Source organism: Megalobrama amblycephala, linkage group LG19 (genome assembly GCF_018812025.1).
Source record: "Megalobrama amblycephala isolate DHTTF-2021 linkage group LG19, ASM1881202v1, whole genome shotgun sequence".
NCBI classification, from domain to species: Eukaryota; Metazoa; Chordata; class Actinopteri; order Cypriniformes; family Xenocyprididae; genus Megalobrama; species Megalobrama amblycephala.
The window spans coordinates 30,442,270-30,457,473 of NC_063062.1; the positions used below are offsets into that span (position 1 = coordinate 30,442,270).

Below are 15,204 nucleotides of genomic sequence, written 5' to 3' on the forward strand. Positions count from 1 at the left end.
GGTGAGATTAAGCCACAAGTGCCGCTCCGTAGCCACCATGGCTGCCATGGAACGACCAACAGACTTGGCCGTTTCCTTGGTGGCACGGAGAGCGAGATCGGCAGTCAAACGCAATTCTTGGATGAGGTCAGCCCCCACTTCCTCACTTTCCCCCAAATCCTTTAGCAGGTCAGCCTGGTATGCTTGCATGATAGCCATCGTGTGCAAGCATGCCGCAGCCTGACCCGCAGCCGAGTATGCTTTGCCCACTAGCGCTGAAGTGGCAACATTGCTGTATACGGAGGTTTGTGGCGTGAAAACACGGGTGGATACCGGTCTTTTCCACGACCTCGACACCTCAGTGTGGAGGTCGGGAAAGAACGGTAATGCCCGACGTGGAGGCTGAGCAGACCTGGATGGCAAGAAGCGTTCGTCGAGCTTGCTTCTCACCGTCTGCTCCTGCTTCTCGGCTGGCCAGTCAATGCTCATCTTAGCGACAGCACGAGAAAGCACCTCCATAAGCTCCTCGCTGGCAGGAGTCTGAAGTGGCGGATCTTCAGACTCCCCCGTGGCCACACTAACCACGTCTAATTCCTCAGAACTAGACGCCATTAATGTGACCGTGTCACCCGGAGCGGAAGAAACCGCAAAGCGTGCTTCCTGCCTCCGAATAGACACACTGCCGGATGTACCAGGTGAAGGCAGAGATAAGGCATGGCCCGTCTCTAACCCCTCCGATACATCCATTTGCGAACCCCAGGACATAAGGCGCCGCCCTGCCTCGACAGAAGCGGGACCCGAGCCCTGGGGAGCGCGAACCGAGCCACTCTCCTCGAAGAGGGCTCGTCGGGAGCGCAGCGTCTTCAGCGGGAGCTTAAGACAATACTCGCAAGCAGTTCCCTCGAGAGCTGCTTGGGCATGCTGCACTCCCATACAAACAACGCACAGTACATGCATGTCCCTGTCCGGGATGAATCGCGGACAAGGGTGCACGCATTTCCTGAACAATTGTTCGCTCGCCATTTCAAAATGCAGACAGTAGACAACAAAAGACAAGGTACAGACCACACGATGAGTGCTTGCTGAAGACACAGAAGCTGAATGATAGTGTTTTCGGGCTGGCTTTATGGTTCCTGGTCAGTGACGTCACCCCGCCTATGACGTTCCGTCTCCTGACTGGACAGATTGCACACGTGCTTCAGACGACATCACGCGGAGGCGTTCCCATAGCGTTTTTACGCAGCACGAGTTCCCTTGAAAGGGAACCTTATTTTTCTGTATTCAAAAGAGAATTTATTTGTAATTACTTTCCATCATTGGAATGTATGAAAATGAAAAAGGCCCAGAAACTTGCTGGAATAATAAGAGACCTTGATCTCTTAGAAGAGGAATGAAGAGATCCCATCTTATTTTATTTTATTATTATTATTATTTTTATTTTATTATTAAATATATGTAATTTTCTTTTATTAATATTTATTTAACTGATATGTGCCTTGTTTGATACTCATTTAACTATTTTTGTTAAATGCCATCTAGGAGTTCTAGGCACATGTTTTCCTTGATTGTAGTTTTTATTTTTTATTTATTTTTTTTTTTTAATTGAACATCAAGAACAAAAACAAAATATACACCATATTTTGTTTTTGTTCTTGATGTTCAATTATAAAAAAATAAATAAAATACAATCAAGGAAAACATGTGCCTAGAGCTCCTTGTGGTCATTATATAAAACACAAAGGAGAAACCCTACATGAGATATTGTTTTATAACTTAACAGCTTTAACTAAAATATACACAAGCTTAACTAACAGAAATTGTTCTGATAAAAGTGTTTTCCAACAATGATGTAATGAAACAGTGACAATTTAAGTTTGAAGGGAGTAAAGCCTGTGTTTAGGCTATAAATGTTATTTAGCCAAAGAAGAACTTTTATTTGAAATAAATGTTAATACCCCGGACCCCCTAGACAGACCAAGGATTTTACCACCTCTGCCTTGTATTGAGCCAGGAAAAACCCAATATTATTGTTTGTTTGTGTGTGTGTGTGTGTGTGTGTGAGAGAGAGAGAGAGAGAGAGAGAGATTCTGGTGGTCACTCATCCAATACAACAATGATATAAATAATTTAATGAATAATGCCTAATTTTGTACTATTTACACCAATAAATAAAAATGTTAAAAGGTACAGTAGATATTAATATATTTTCAAACAAGATATAGGAAGAGAGAATACTGTCTTATAATGATATAATTTAATTTTGCGAATGCTAAAAAATTATTGAAAAATAATCAAGGACAGAGTGAGCTGCTATGAGAAAAGTGCATGATCAACTTTGAAATGAAGTGGAGGCTCGCACCTAAGAAAACCATGGAAATTTGGACATTTTAAATACGTGACGACTTAGAATTGGAGAGCAATAATTTGGACTAAAACATACATTTCATACAATTTATACAAATATATGCTATTATTTATGTTATTATTATTTAGGTTTATGAGTGAATGTGTTCCTCCTACCTCTTACCAGTTAACAAACCTTATTTAGTGATAGTAACTTAAAAAACAATTGTTTTTGTTTTGTTTTTGAATGTAATGTTTATATTTTATGCTAATAATTTATAGCATAGTGTATGGATATATTCATACATACATTTGTTTTAATAGCCTTCGATTTGCACATTGTTTGGAGCACAACATTAGACAGGATGTGGAATGACATTTATTAACCCTCATATGGTCCTCATTTCCCCTTTACAAACAGGGTCTTTGGGGTCTGTTCAGACCCCATGCTGATATAAATTATATCACAGCTCTCATTGAACTTGCATGTTTTTGTGTTTATTAACTAATCAATGCTGCAATTTTACAGAATTTCTGTCAGTCAGGAACTTGTATATTCAGCATGCATGCAGTATATGAAGCAATTCATTTTGCTAGAGTCAGTTATTCATAAAGAACTGCTTTACACAGTCTGAAGAAAATGTAAGGCTTGCAGATTCCTGTGAATGAATCATACTGGCCTCCAGATATTAAGCATATATTGAGTGACGAGAGGCTGGTAAAGTAATTCTGGATGGGTGCCAGCAAAAATCCTTTGAAGAGTCCCTGTTCAGTCACCATATAAATCTGAATTTTATATCAGCAATACATCTTTTAGCATCTCTATGGTGACACATATACTGTACCCAATGATTCATATTCTGACCAAAATTAGGTTTCATTAGCATTTATCTACAACTAATATATAGGTGTTAAAATATTTACACAAAACATCAAAATATAGTCATCAAAAATTGACTATACTAACTAGCTACATATGTTAGCTATATGTCAACTAGTAAGTAAGAAGGTTGATTTCATTTTAAATGTGCTCATGTCAATACCATAGATACTTTGTATTAGCATTCTCTGCAAATTTTGTGTGTGACTATGTTTGAAGACAGGAAGAGTGTTTGAGAAACATGTTTTAAAAAGGTGATTATTTTTTAAATTGTGTGATTAGTGATCAAAAAACTCTAATTAATGCATATTGCATGCATACAGTTTATTGTTTTGGTTAAATTTGACATGCAGGTGTGTAATATAACTGCTCTGGATATGTATCTTCCCAAATATATTTATCAACTATCATAACATTTTTGAAACCATAATTACAAAATAATGATAGCTGAGAAAGTTTAATATTTTATGATCGAATTTTGGGGAATGAACAATTTCCAGCCCCACACCACCTAGATCCTTACATGAAACTGTAATGTCTTTTCAAGTATTTTCAGTGTTCTTTGAGGATCAGCATTATTTATTGGTGTGTGTCGTTTGTATTCTAAGTTTGTTGAGAGTTGTCATTTCGAGTGCCTTAATCTCCCCAAGGAAACTCTTTCTGAAGAGAGAAAATGGAAATTACAGCATGGAAAAGTTTTCCTCAAAATGAACAAACTGTGATTCTAAAGAGGACTGAAATGCCTTGGGATACATTTATATCATTCTCTTTCTCTCTTTTTAGATGACTTGAGTCATGAAGCCTCTGGGTCCTTTCTGGATGTGGCCACCTCACCCTCCTCAACCCATTTTTTAGGTGGCTTCCTTATGACAGACAGGAATCCAGCCTCCATAGTCCAATCAGATCCCACAGGCTCATCAAAGGGAAGCAGAGAACAACCAGCATTTTCCTCCATACTCACATTACTTGCCAGCACGGCCCAAAAGCCTCCTGAACACCCATCAAAAATTATTGCACGTGACAACAAAACACATCAATGGCCTTCAAACAGGTCTTTGGAGAGAGTGGAGTCATCATTCACGCTTCCATCATCTGTGCCGGTCAGCAATCAATCCTCCAGCTCAGGTTTGTTTCCCAGCATGCAGCTTGAGACTGTTTCTCTCAACCTGCCATTACTATATCTTACAATTATTGTAGCTGTCATTGGGGTTACAAGGACTAATCAATCAGGGGTGCGTTTCCAAAATATCATTGTTAGTCACTTATGGTTGGAAGTTTAGGCTTTAGGAAAACAGAGCACGGTGGGCAATATGTATTTAAGTATATAAATATAGGAGGACAACGTCAGTCATTTGTATTTGCCACATGTTGCAAGAAGTGCATCACAGTGTTAAACACGTCACTTCCTGTCGCCAGTGGGTGGCGTTATTACTATAACTGAATATTGTCATGTAGATGTGTTCAGGATAGGACTATTCTCAAACCTGAAGTTTGGGGCAGATTGGACATTGTATGCCTGAGTTACAACAACTTCCTGTTTCGTGGCGTTAATTGCATACATTAGCACTTAGCCAAGAGTCACATGGTTTAACGGGTTTCTAGCATGTTTGGTACTTCATGGCATATTTAAATGCGTTTCAGGGAGTGAATTACAGTGTAAAGCATGCCATTTCCTGTAGCCAACAATTGGCACTATGAGTATTTGAGTATATAACTGGTGGTGCTATAACTGAGTATTTACATGGAGATGTCTTCAGGCCAGGACTCTTATCACACATGTGAAGTCTGGGGCAGGTCGGACACTGTATGCCTGACTTAAAATAGCTTCCTTTTTCATGGCAAAACATCAGACTTTGCCAGACTGCCATGGACACACTGTTTAGCGAAAACTCAAGATCTTTGCAATTTAACATCACTAAGGCCTTAAGATTAAACTGACCAAATATGATGTTGTTCTGGTTAAATCCATATAAGGAGCTAATCACAGTGTAAAACATGACATTTCCTGTTGCCTGCAGGTGGCGCTATGACTTAAACTGAATATTGGCATGTAGATGTCTTCAGGCCAGGACTCTAATAAAACATGTGAAGTTTGGGGCAGATCAGACACTGTATGCCAAAGTTACAACAACTTCCTGTTTCATGGCGAAACAATAAATTTTGTCAGGCTGTCACGTCCATGCCCTTCAGAGAAAACTTAAGATCTTTGCAATTTAATGTCACATAGGCCTTTAGTTTAGACTGGCCAAATATGATGTTGATCTGATTAAAGCTCTTGGAGGAGTTTGTTAAAGTACAAAATCTGGAAATGGCAAAAACTGCAAACATTTTGCAAAGAAAATTAAAAATATCTCACTTCCTGTTGGGTTTTCAGATTTGCACCCTGGAGTTTTTTGTAGGTATTGGACTGTTACATGTGTCTACCGAATTTCATACTTGTACGTGAAACATAGCGTGAACAGCGCTTATTTCAAATTTTGTAGGTGGTGCTATCGAGCCATTTTGCCACACCTATTTCTGAAACCCATATCAGACGTAAATTTTCACCACTTCTGATGCGTGTGCAAAGTTTCATGAGTTTTCGAGCATATTTAGGTCCTCAAAAATGCGATTCATTTTGGAGAAGAAGAATAATTGACCGAGCAATTACAATAGGGTGCTCACACCATCGGTGCTCGGGCCCTAATAATATCGAGGTCCTTCCTCAGTGGGATTCGCTAGGGAGGGGCTGTTTCAAGGAACCAATCCAGGTGGGCCAATAAGGCTCAACCAACAGGGCATGTTCTTCATCCTACCTCACTGTGCAATTAGGCTCACTGGGGGAAACGCATATTTGAGCAGGCCCTGGGTGCAAGCTGTGTGCCAGTGTGTACGTGCTGAGGGGAGCCTCGGACAGGGAGTACCGCAGTGGGATAATTCTTGAAAATCTAACAGGTTTACCTGTGCTTTGCCGAATTGACTCCAGATCAGCTGGACCCCCTGAGGTTGGATTCTCCACTCCCCCTGGAGCGTCTCTTGTTGTGACAGCGTGTCCACTGCACGACTGAGCTTGCCTGACTCTAAAAGAAGAGATGCTGACTCCAAAAGAGGAGATGGCGAGCAAGTTGTGACATGCGACGTGAGTGTAATGTGCCCATGATGGCTCTGGATCAACAGAGGAAACCTCCACAGGCCAGCAATACTGCTACCAACTCAAGGCAATTTATATGCCGAAGCAGTCGAGGTCCTGTCCAGGAGCCTGAGGCTACATACCTGTTGCACATGAAGCCTGACTAGGACACATCTGTCGTGACAATAAGATGCCTGGAAATTTGTTCTAAAGGAAACCCTGCCCATAGAAACGAAGTCTGTCCAAGGCAATTCAGCACAAACTGGCACGTTCGTTCATGAGACGCGGAGTCATAGTGACTGAGTCCAACTGCATCCTGAGAAAAGAGATGCTCTGCACTGGGAAGAGTTTGCTCTTTTCCCAGTTGACCTGAAGCCCCAATTGGCTGAGGTGCCCGAGCACCAGGTCCCTGTGCACGTGCAAAATAAATCTCGAGAGTGAACTAGTATCAGCCAGTCATCAAGAAAATTGAGAATGTAGATTCTCAATTTTTTCCCTTAACAGGGCAAGAGCAGTCCCTGGAAGACTTTCGTGAAAACGTGAGGTGACAGGGACAGCCTGAAGGGGAGGACCTTGTAATGGTATGCCTCACCCTCGAAATCAAACCGGAGAAACGGTCTGTGTCTTGGTAAAATCAAGACATGAAAGTATGCATCCTTCAGGTCTATCGTCACATACCAACCTGGGGTGCATTTCCCAAGAGCATTGTCAGCCAACTATGGTCGTAAGTCCCATTGAACTCCATTGGTAATGATGGAACTTTCGACCTTAGTTCTCGTTGGTGAACACGTCAAAATGCACTTCTTTTAAAAGTTTGCTCTTTTAGGGAAATCTTCTCTTTTCTCTGGAACACAGCATTTAATATCTTATACAACTGGTCAAGCTACAGTATGACACATCCTTCTTCCAGCAGTTTACTTCAGTGTTCTGAAGCAATTGCATGGTTTCTGCAGGTATTCGACCTGAAGCATTCATTCTCAACCTGATGCACATTCTTGATGCATTTGCTGTAAATTATTTATTTAGTGACCAAAACAAAGCTACCTGGAAATGCACTTAGAGAAAAGACTAATGGCAAAGCTGATCAGTTTGTTGATACAATCTCTTGTATTCTTGGTAGATACAACTGCTGGCTCAAATGTTCAAAATGGACAGGCTGCCAGGACCACAGAGAGAAAGAGGGGTCATTGAACACTCAGGACATTTATACTGCTTTTTGTATCAAATCCAAGATCACAGACGGCTCACTTTATGCTAGTGACTAGGCACTTTGATCAGACTGAGTAACTCTCTTCAAAATACCTCACAGAAGAGTTATGTAATGTCTCTTATTTCAATAGATGGAAGAGAGGTAGACAGAGCTAGAATTCCATGACATCATTGATGTAGGCTATATATTGTTAAATTTAGTTGAAAATGAGCAATGTTTTACATGTTTGCTCATTTATTCTAAGATGACCATGACTTTGACTGATGTTGTTACTGTAAATGCAATGAAATGATACTGAACACTTTGAAAAAAATCCTGTGAAGCCGTAGTTTACAGTGATTTTAAAACTGCTAAGCGGGTTTTAGGTGCTATGCTCTGTATTGTGCCTAACAACACCTCTTCTAAAATGACTGTAAACCACAAATTCTAGTGGCTTATTGCTTTATTTAACAATTTCCGTGATGTTTCAAACATATTAATCATATGAAATCAATATTATATGCAAGTAGTCCATACAAATAATGCTTATGTTTTAGATGCTGTCAATACATTAAATAAATTTCAGTGTCTATGTTAAATGTGTGAAAATGTATACTACTTTCTGAAGCGGTCAATGATGCCATATGGAATAATTTTTTGAAAGAAGTCTCATAAGCTTACCGAGGCTGCCTATACAGTGTTTGATTGAAAATACAGTAAAAACAGCAATGCTTTGAAATATTATTACATTCTAAATGAACTGTTTTCTATTTTAATATATTTTGAAATGTAATGGCCTGTGATGGCAAAGCTGAATTTTCAGCAGCCATTACTCCAGTCTTCAGTGTCACATGATCTTTTTTCATCATTCTAAAATGCTGATTTGGTGCTCAGCCTTGGGAGCGTAAAATATTTCTTTCAAAAACATGGAAAAAAATCTTCATTATTCCAAATTTTGACTGGTAGTGTTTGTCGTTAAAACCAGATTTTACAAAATATAGTACCTACAATTACTAATGCTTATTAAATTAACATACTTATTACATTTTATACACTTAACACGTGATGTTACACGTAACATCATCAGCATAATCATCACTTCACATTCACCATCTTCATTACCCTCTACAGTCATCTTCTCACCTCAAATGTTTTGTTGTTTCAGAGTCTGAGTGGATATCTGATCTGGTGGAACCTGTAGTCACATCCAGAGTTGGAGACCCTCACAATAAAGCCAGTGATTCTAGTAGATACCCCTCTGAGCAGAGAAACACAGCTCCACCCAGTAGACCTTCAGCTACATCTGTGGACACACAACAAGAACGGCCGGACATTACAACTACTTTTATATCTCAACCTACAACATTTACCAGCAATACTGTTATCACAACCATCATCCCCTTCACGACAACTACAGATCAGATTAGCACAACCAAATCATCGGCGGCTAAACGACACCCTAAAACACCAAGGACCACTATTAGAACTACAACTACCCTCCCAGAATCTCCAAAGACAACACCTAGAATCCCCTCTGCCACCACTTCACAGAGTGCTAAGTTGGACCCTTCAAGAAGCACTTTAGGTCCTCCAAGAGCTGCTGCTGCTACTGAGGACACACTGCTGAGATGTAACATCACGGACAAGATGTGGATAAAAACAGGTGTGATGGCTGAAAAAGTCACTGAAAAAAGAAAACACTTTAATAACAATTCGATGGTCCACTTTAGACATTATACTAACTGTAAGTGACTTCACAACTACGTCAACTAGCAGTCATTAAAATATTAGTAGACTGTCTGTATAATATCTGCTAAAGCTTCATTTTAATGGTCCCCAAACAGACTTTCTACTGACCACAAGTAACTTTGCAACTACATGTCAACTCATTCTATTTACTCGAACCCTAACCCTAACTTAACAGTCTACTACAGTCTGCTAATACTCTAATAAGAGTTGACATAGTTGCAAAGTTACCTAAAGTTAGTATCATATATAAAGTGGACAATCAAAATAAAGTGTAACTTTTTTTTTTTTTTTTTTTGTACAGCTACTGTCAGATAATGATGAATAACGAATACTTATGGCAGTTCATGTAGCAGCTTCTGAATGACAATGTTGTAGTACTCGAGAATCAACTTGAAAAGCATATTTCCTTGGTTTTGGTCTTGTTATGGATTCGGGAGCATGAAGACTCTGTCTTGACTTGGATTTGACACTCTCCTGGTCTCAGTCTTGACTTAGCTTTTCTTGACTATAACACTGCTGTAAATTTCAGTAAGCACTGCAAATAGGCGTATGTAAGTGCCTTACAAAATTACATTACAAAAATGTACCATGGTAACTATAGTTCCACCAAAATATTACTTCTATGGAACTGGAGTTGATTGGAATTTGCCTTAACTGTTTTCAAAGTGCCTGATAGAGTATAGTGTATGCCCTGACAGATTTAAATCAACTCAAGTAATTTGCTAGTCTCATCCCTTTCCCTCTCTTCAATTGCCTTAGTTGATAAATACAATTTTTAAAAAAAAAAACATCTTATTGATAGTGTATTTTTTTGTGTGTGTGTGAAAACTAGGCTACTACCATGGTACATTTTTGTAAAGTTCCTTGCTGATTAAATGGTTTCAATTGATTAGAATTGCAACATAAAACTTACATACTTCAAAGCAAAAACAATAACTCTTTGTGTTTCTGTCTATGACAGTGTTGTCCGTACAGTTACGAAGGAGTCGTCTAGACAGTATTTTGAAGCAGAATCTCCCTCGAGGGTTTACTCAAGCTCTGAAGAAGGCCTTGAACGACAGCACGGTTCAGGCTAAGGTTTGCAATTCATGAATTTTTAACACAATCATCATTTACAGTTTGTTCAGCATAAAATATGCACCAACACAAATTACATTCTGCTTTAAGCAATGTTTGCCGTCTTGCTAGAACTTCCACCTAGTCTCGTGTAGCCAGACCTTCAGACTGATGGCAAAAGGTCTGGACTCTATCGCAGCTTTCATTGGCCAAGGACCACCCAAGAGGACGTTTGACTGACATGTAATGCAACCAATCACAGTTTGTTTTGTTTTGTAAAATGCCCTAATTGAATCCTGTCAATAAGTCTCATAATCCTGTTTTAGGCTAAGCCCTGTCTGTGAAACTGGACCATGACAAACTGGGTGGAAACCGAAATGTAATAGAGCTACTAGTTAGCGCTCAGTTATTACTTATCACTATACAGTTTCTAAAATGTTTCTGCCTGTTTCTCCCAACTTGTTAAAGATCAAGGCTTTGATGTCAATGCAATGCTCATGTTGGAAGCAATACAGGGAAGACTGAAGTTTGTGGCCCATCAAAGTGTTGATTGAAGGAGCTACAGGGGTTGGATTTAAACTTTTTTTTTTTTTACCAAACAGAACACCTCTGTGTATTTTAGATTCTGCTTTCACTTAGAAGCTAAATAAAAACACTTTCTCAAAACAGACTAATATTGGTTTGCTACCAGCACTCCAACCATGCTAGATCAGGCTGATTTATGCTTGTTTACCATTGGTTGGTAAAACTGTTCAACCAGTATGATTTTTCTTACAGATTAAGCTACTTAAGACTAGTTGGGACACCTGCACACACAGTGAATAAAAAAAAAAAAAAGTGAATAAACTGTGTTTATGTGCAGGTACTGTATTTGATTAAGTTGATTTGCTAAAGGAATTATACAATTCAGATAACAACTGTGAAAACAAATCGGTGCTAAACTTTAATCTGTAACGATCAGCCAAATTTGTTGGGTTACAAGATTTAAAATGGGGTTAGATTTTACTGTGCAAAATGTTTAGGTGTTAAAAGAATGAGACATAAAACAGTGATATGTTTAAATAAGTATGGTGTATTTACAATATTCACATAAGACTTTAAAACAACACAATGAAACCAGGAAAACTCAGGCTGTTCAAAGCATAACGTCCAATTCACCATACCCTAAAACAGTCCAAGAATCCTAGTGTGCTGATAAGTCCCAATGTGAGTATCCACCAGTCTATATATAATCCAAGAACAGTGTAATCTGTTGATTCTGTTGATTCTGGAAAGGTAAGTCCACAAGTTGTAAACTCCACAATCCAGGTAAGTTGGGATTGTCTATTTGTTTGTCATGCTGCTCTTTTATACAGATGTGTTTCCTGCTTCCTGTCATGTGACTGGTTACGTAACAGGCCAACCATGCATTCCTTAAAGACATACACACACTTTAAATGGTAAGAGGAATAATTTGGACTAAAAAACATGTAAACTAGGACTGTCAAATTAATGCGTTAATAAGCTGCGCTGCTTTCTCCTTCTTTCCAAAGCACTTGTGCTCCCATGGCATCTGTCGTTGCTATGCAACCATGAACTGCACTCTCCACGATGATGAGGAAGTTTCAGCAAATGATATTGGTTTCTAGCCCGTGCATTACCCTTGCATTTTTATTATGAGAAATAAAAACCTGCCCTGTACAGCTATGATCATCTGTTTGGCTGAGCTTTCAATGTTTTGTTACGGAAAAAAAAGGAGAAAAAAAAAAAAAAAAAAAAAAAAGTGATTAAGTTGTGATTAATCACAAGTTAACTCATGACAATCATGCGATTAGTCATGATTAAATATTTTAAACGATTGACAGCCCTAATGTAAACCCATTAAAACTCTATTGTACATACAATTATAGTAATAAATAGAGCAGTAAACCATGTTTCTTATGTGACAGATCTACATTGAACATTTATAAATTGAAACTTGATTGAAATTGAAATTAGCACCAAACTACTGAATGCACTTTTAATATCAGGGTTTCTTGTAAATTTCTCCACCTTCCTCAGATTGAGAGCATCTCCAGTGTGCCTAATGTGACAGTCGGTTACTATGTGATCGGTGGAGAGATGGTGTACACTGCCGCAGTTGTGGTGGAGGCTCTTAGCGTCTATGGTATTGAGAGACTGATGGCGGACATCCGGCAGTTTGTGCCACTGGTGCAGGCAATTCCCATCCCAGCAGTACCCTGGAGACCTAGCCCTACCATCTCATTGATGCTGAAGACAGGTCAGGCTCACAGCTCAATCTCTGTCACCACACTAATGTGTCATGCTGCCACACATATAATTTTCCATATCCATTTAATACAGTCATTGACATCTATTAGGTGAGACCTAATACTATTGGTCCTACATAGGTTGTATATCAATTAAATCAAGCTTAAAAGTGTAAATTTTAGGAGAATCTATTGACATAAATACAATATAATATACATAACTATGTTCTCAGTGGTGTATAAAGACTTTAGATAATGAACCATTGTGTTTTTATTACTTTAGAACGAACAGTTTCTATCTACATACACTGCGGGTCCCCTTACATGTTAACCCTCTGGGGTCTGAGGGGGTTTTGGGGCCCTAGAGAAGTTTTGAATATATGTCTACAAGACTTCAGAGTATTGGATGTTGTAGCCAAGAGTTTTTGCTTCAAGATGGTGTGAAAATCATCCTGCCTACTCATTCACATAAAACAATATATTGATTACAATTTTGTAAGACACTTTTTGTTTAGAAAGACAGTATGCATGGAGGCATGAATAATCCTGAATAATGCTGTGATTCACACCTGAGGAGACGTGAGGACAAAGTAGTTTATTTTGTCGTTTTTTTTAGAATGTAGTTAACAAAATAAATGAGAGTCAAAGGCACATTTTGAGTACAGTTATATCTGGAAATAAATTCATCACTTAAAGGATTAGTTCACTTTCAAATGAAAATTACCCCAAGCTTTACTCGCCCTCAAGCCATCCTATGTGTATATGACTTTCTTCTTTCTGATGAACACAATCAGAGAAATATTAATAAATATCCTGACGCATCCGAGCTTTATAATGGCAGTGAACAGGGGTCACTAGTATGATCTGAAGAAAGTGCTTCCATCCATCCAGCACATCCATCCATCATACTCCACACTCCACACAGGTTAATAAAGGCCTTCTGAAGCAAAGTGATGTGTTTGTGTAAGAAAAAATATCCATATTTAACAAGTTATGAAGTCAAATATCTAGCTTCCTCCAGAGGGCATTCCGTATTCAAGTTACAAAGAAAGTGTAAATTGGCTTTACGTCAGTTACACTTTACATTACAATATTGTGTGACTCCCTAAAAAAGTAAATAATTGCATTACTTAGTTACATTTTATGGAAAATAATATTATGTTACATTCTCTCACCTGGACTGGGCTCGGTTAGGTTAATAATGACATTGGTTAATGTCTAAAGTGAGTTAAGGTAACACTTTATTTTAGGGTCTTTTAACTAGTTGATTATTATCATGCATATTAATAGAATATTGGCTATTTATTAGTACTTAGTAAGCACATATTAATGCCTCATTCTGCATGACCTTATTCTACATTCTTAATCCTACCCAATACCTAAACTTAACAACTACCTTACTAACTATTATGAAGCAGTAAATTAGGAGTTTATTGAGGGAAAAGTCATAGTTAATAGTTTAAATGTGTTCCCTAAACTAAAGTGTTACCGAGAATTAATACATAAAGTATATTTGTGTTATTGAACATATTAAAAATTGTGGGTTTGCGTAACATTCTAAGTTTGCATTTCACTGTTTTTATTCATTTCAAGGAATACTGAATCTATTTTTGTGCAACATGCTCACATTAGTCTAGAACAGGGGTGCCCAATCCTGTTCCTGGAGATCTTCCTTCCTGCGAAGTTCAGCGCCAACCCTGATGAAACTCAACTGAACCAGCTAATTAAGATTTTCAGGAGCCCTTGATAATTACAGACAGGTGTGTTGGATCAGGGTTGGATCTGAACTCTGCAGGTATGTAGATCTCTAGGAACAGGATTGGGCACCCCTGGTCTAGAACTACAATAACCATCATGTTTACACATCGCACACAACACCTCTACACTTTATTCCCAATTTCTCTCAGGAGAGGTGTCGGTCAATAAATGGGAGAACAAAGTAACTTGCATTACTTATTTGAAAATGTAACATAGATATTTTGTTATAAATTTACAAGTAATGTGTTACTTTATTAGTTAAAAAAATTATCTTATTATGTAACTCATGTTACTTGTAATAATGTCATGATCCCAGCCTGTGTTCCTCTGGTCTTGTGAGGATTTTTATGTTATTTCCTGTTCTGTGCCATGTTTTGTAGTCATTTGTAGTTTTTCTTGTTTATTAGTTCTCTGATTGTTCCCCGGTGTGTCTCCCATCCAAGTACTAACCAGGGCTGCTTTTCCCAAAAGCATTGTGAGCCCAAGTTGACCGTGGAGACTATTACCACCAATGTTCTCTACGATCAACTTAGCTCACGATGCTATTGAGAAATGCAGCCCAGGCCCAACACTGCTTAGCTTAGATCAGGCGTGCTCAGGGTGGTATGGCTGTAAGCAGTCTCAGGCCTGTTTAGGCTGAATCCCAAATGGCACCTTAAAGGTGCAATAGAACTTCTTTTTAAAAGATGTAATATAAGTCTAAGGTGTCCCGTGAATGTGTCTGTGAAGTTTCAGCTCAAAATACCCCATAGATTGTTTTTAATTCATTTTTTTAACTGCCTATTTTGGGGCATCATTAACTATGCACAGTTATATAGGTTGCGGCCCCTTTAATTCTCGTGCTCCCCCGCCCCCGGAGCTCGCGCTTGCCTTGAACAGCATAAACACAGTT

General features: G+C 38.7%; 1 protein-coding gene across 5 annotated transcripts in view; it reads left to right on the forward strand.

Annotated features, from left to right (window-relative positions):
- The window catches only part of kiaa1549lb (KIAA1549-like b), a 128,277-nt gene that overhangs the window by 37,032 nt on the left and 76,041 nt on the right, over nt 1-15,204 (forward strand). For all 5 annotated transcript variants that reach the window (XR_007181603.1, XM_048168609.1, XM_048168608.1 and 2 more), the window contains exons 2-5: nt 3,986-4,327; nt 8,666-9,163; nt 10,211-10,326; nt 12,346-12,565. Coding sequence is in view for 4 of the 5 variants with exons in the window: in XM_048168609.1 (XP_048024566.1) it covers nt 3,986-4,327; nt 8,666-9,163; nt 10,211-10,326; nt 12,346-12,565 (1,176 nt within the window). In the remaining variant the exon portion in view is untranslated. The remainder of the gene's footprint in view (nt 1-3,985; nt 4,328-8,665; nt 9,164-10,210; nt 10,327-12,345; nt 12,566-15,204) is intronic.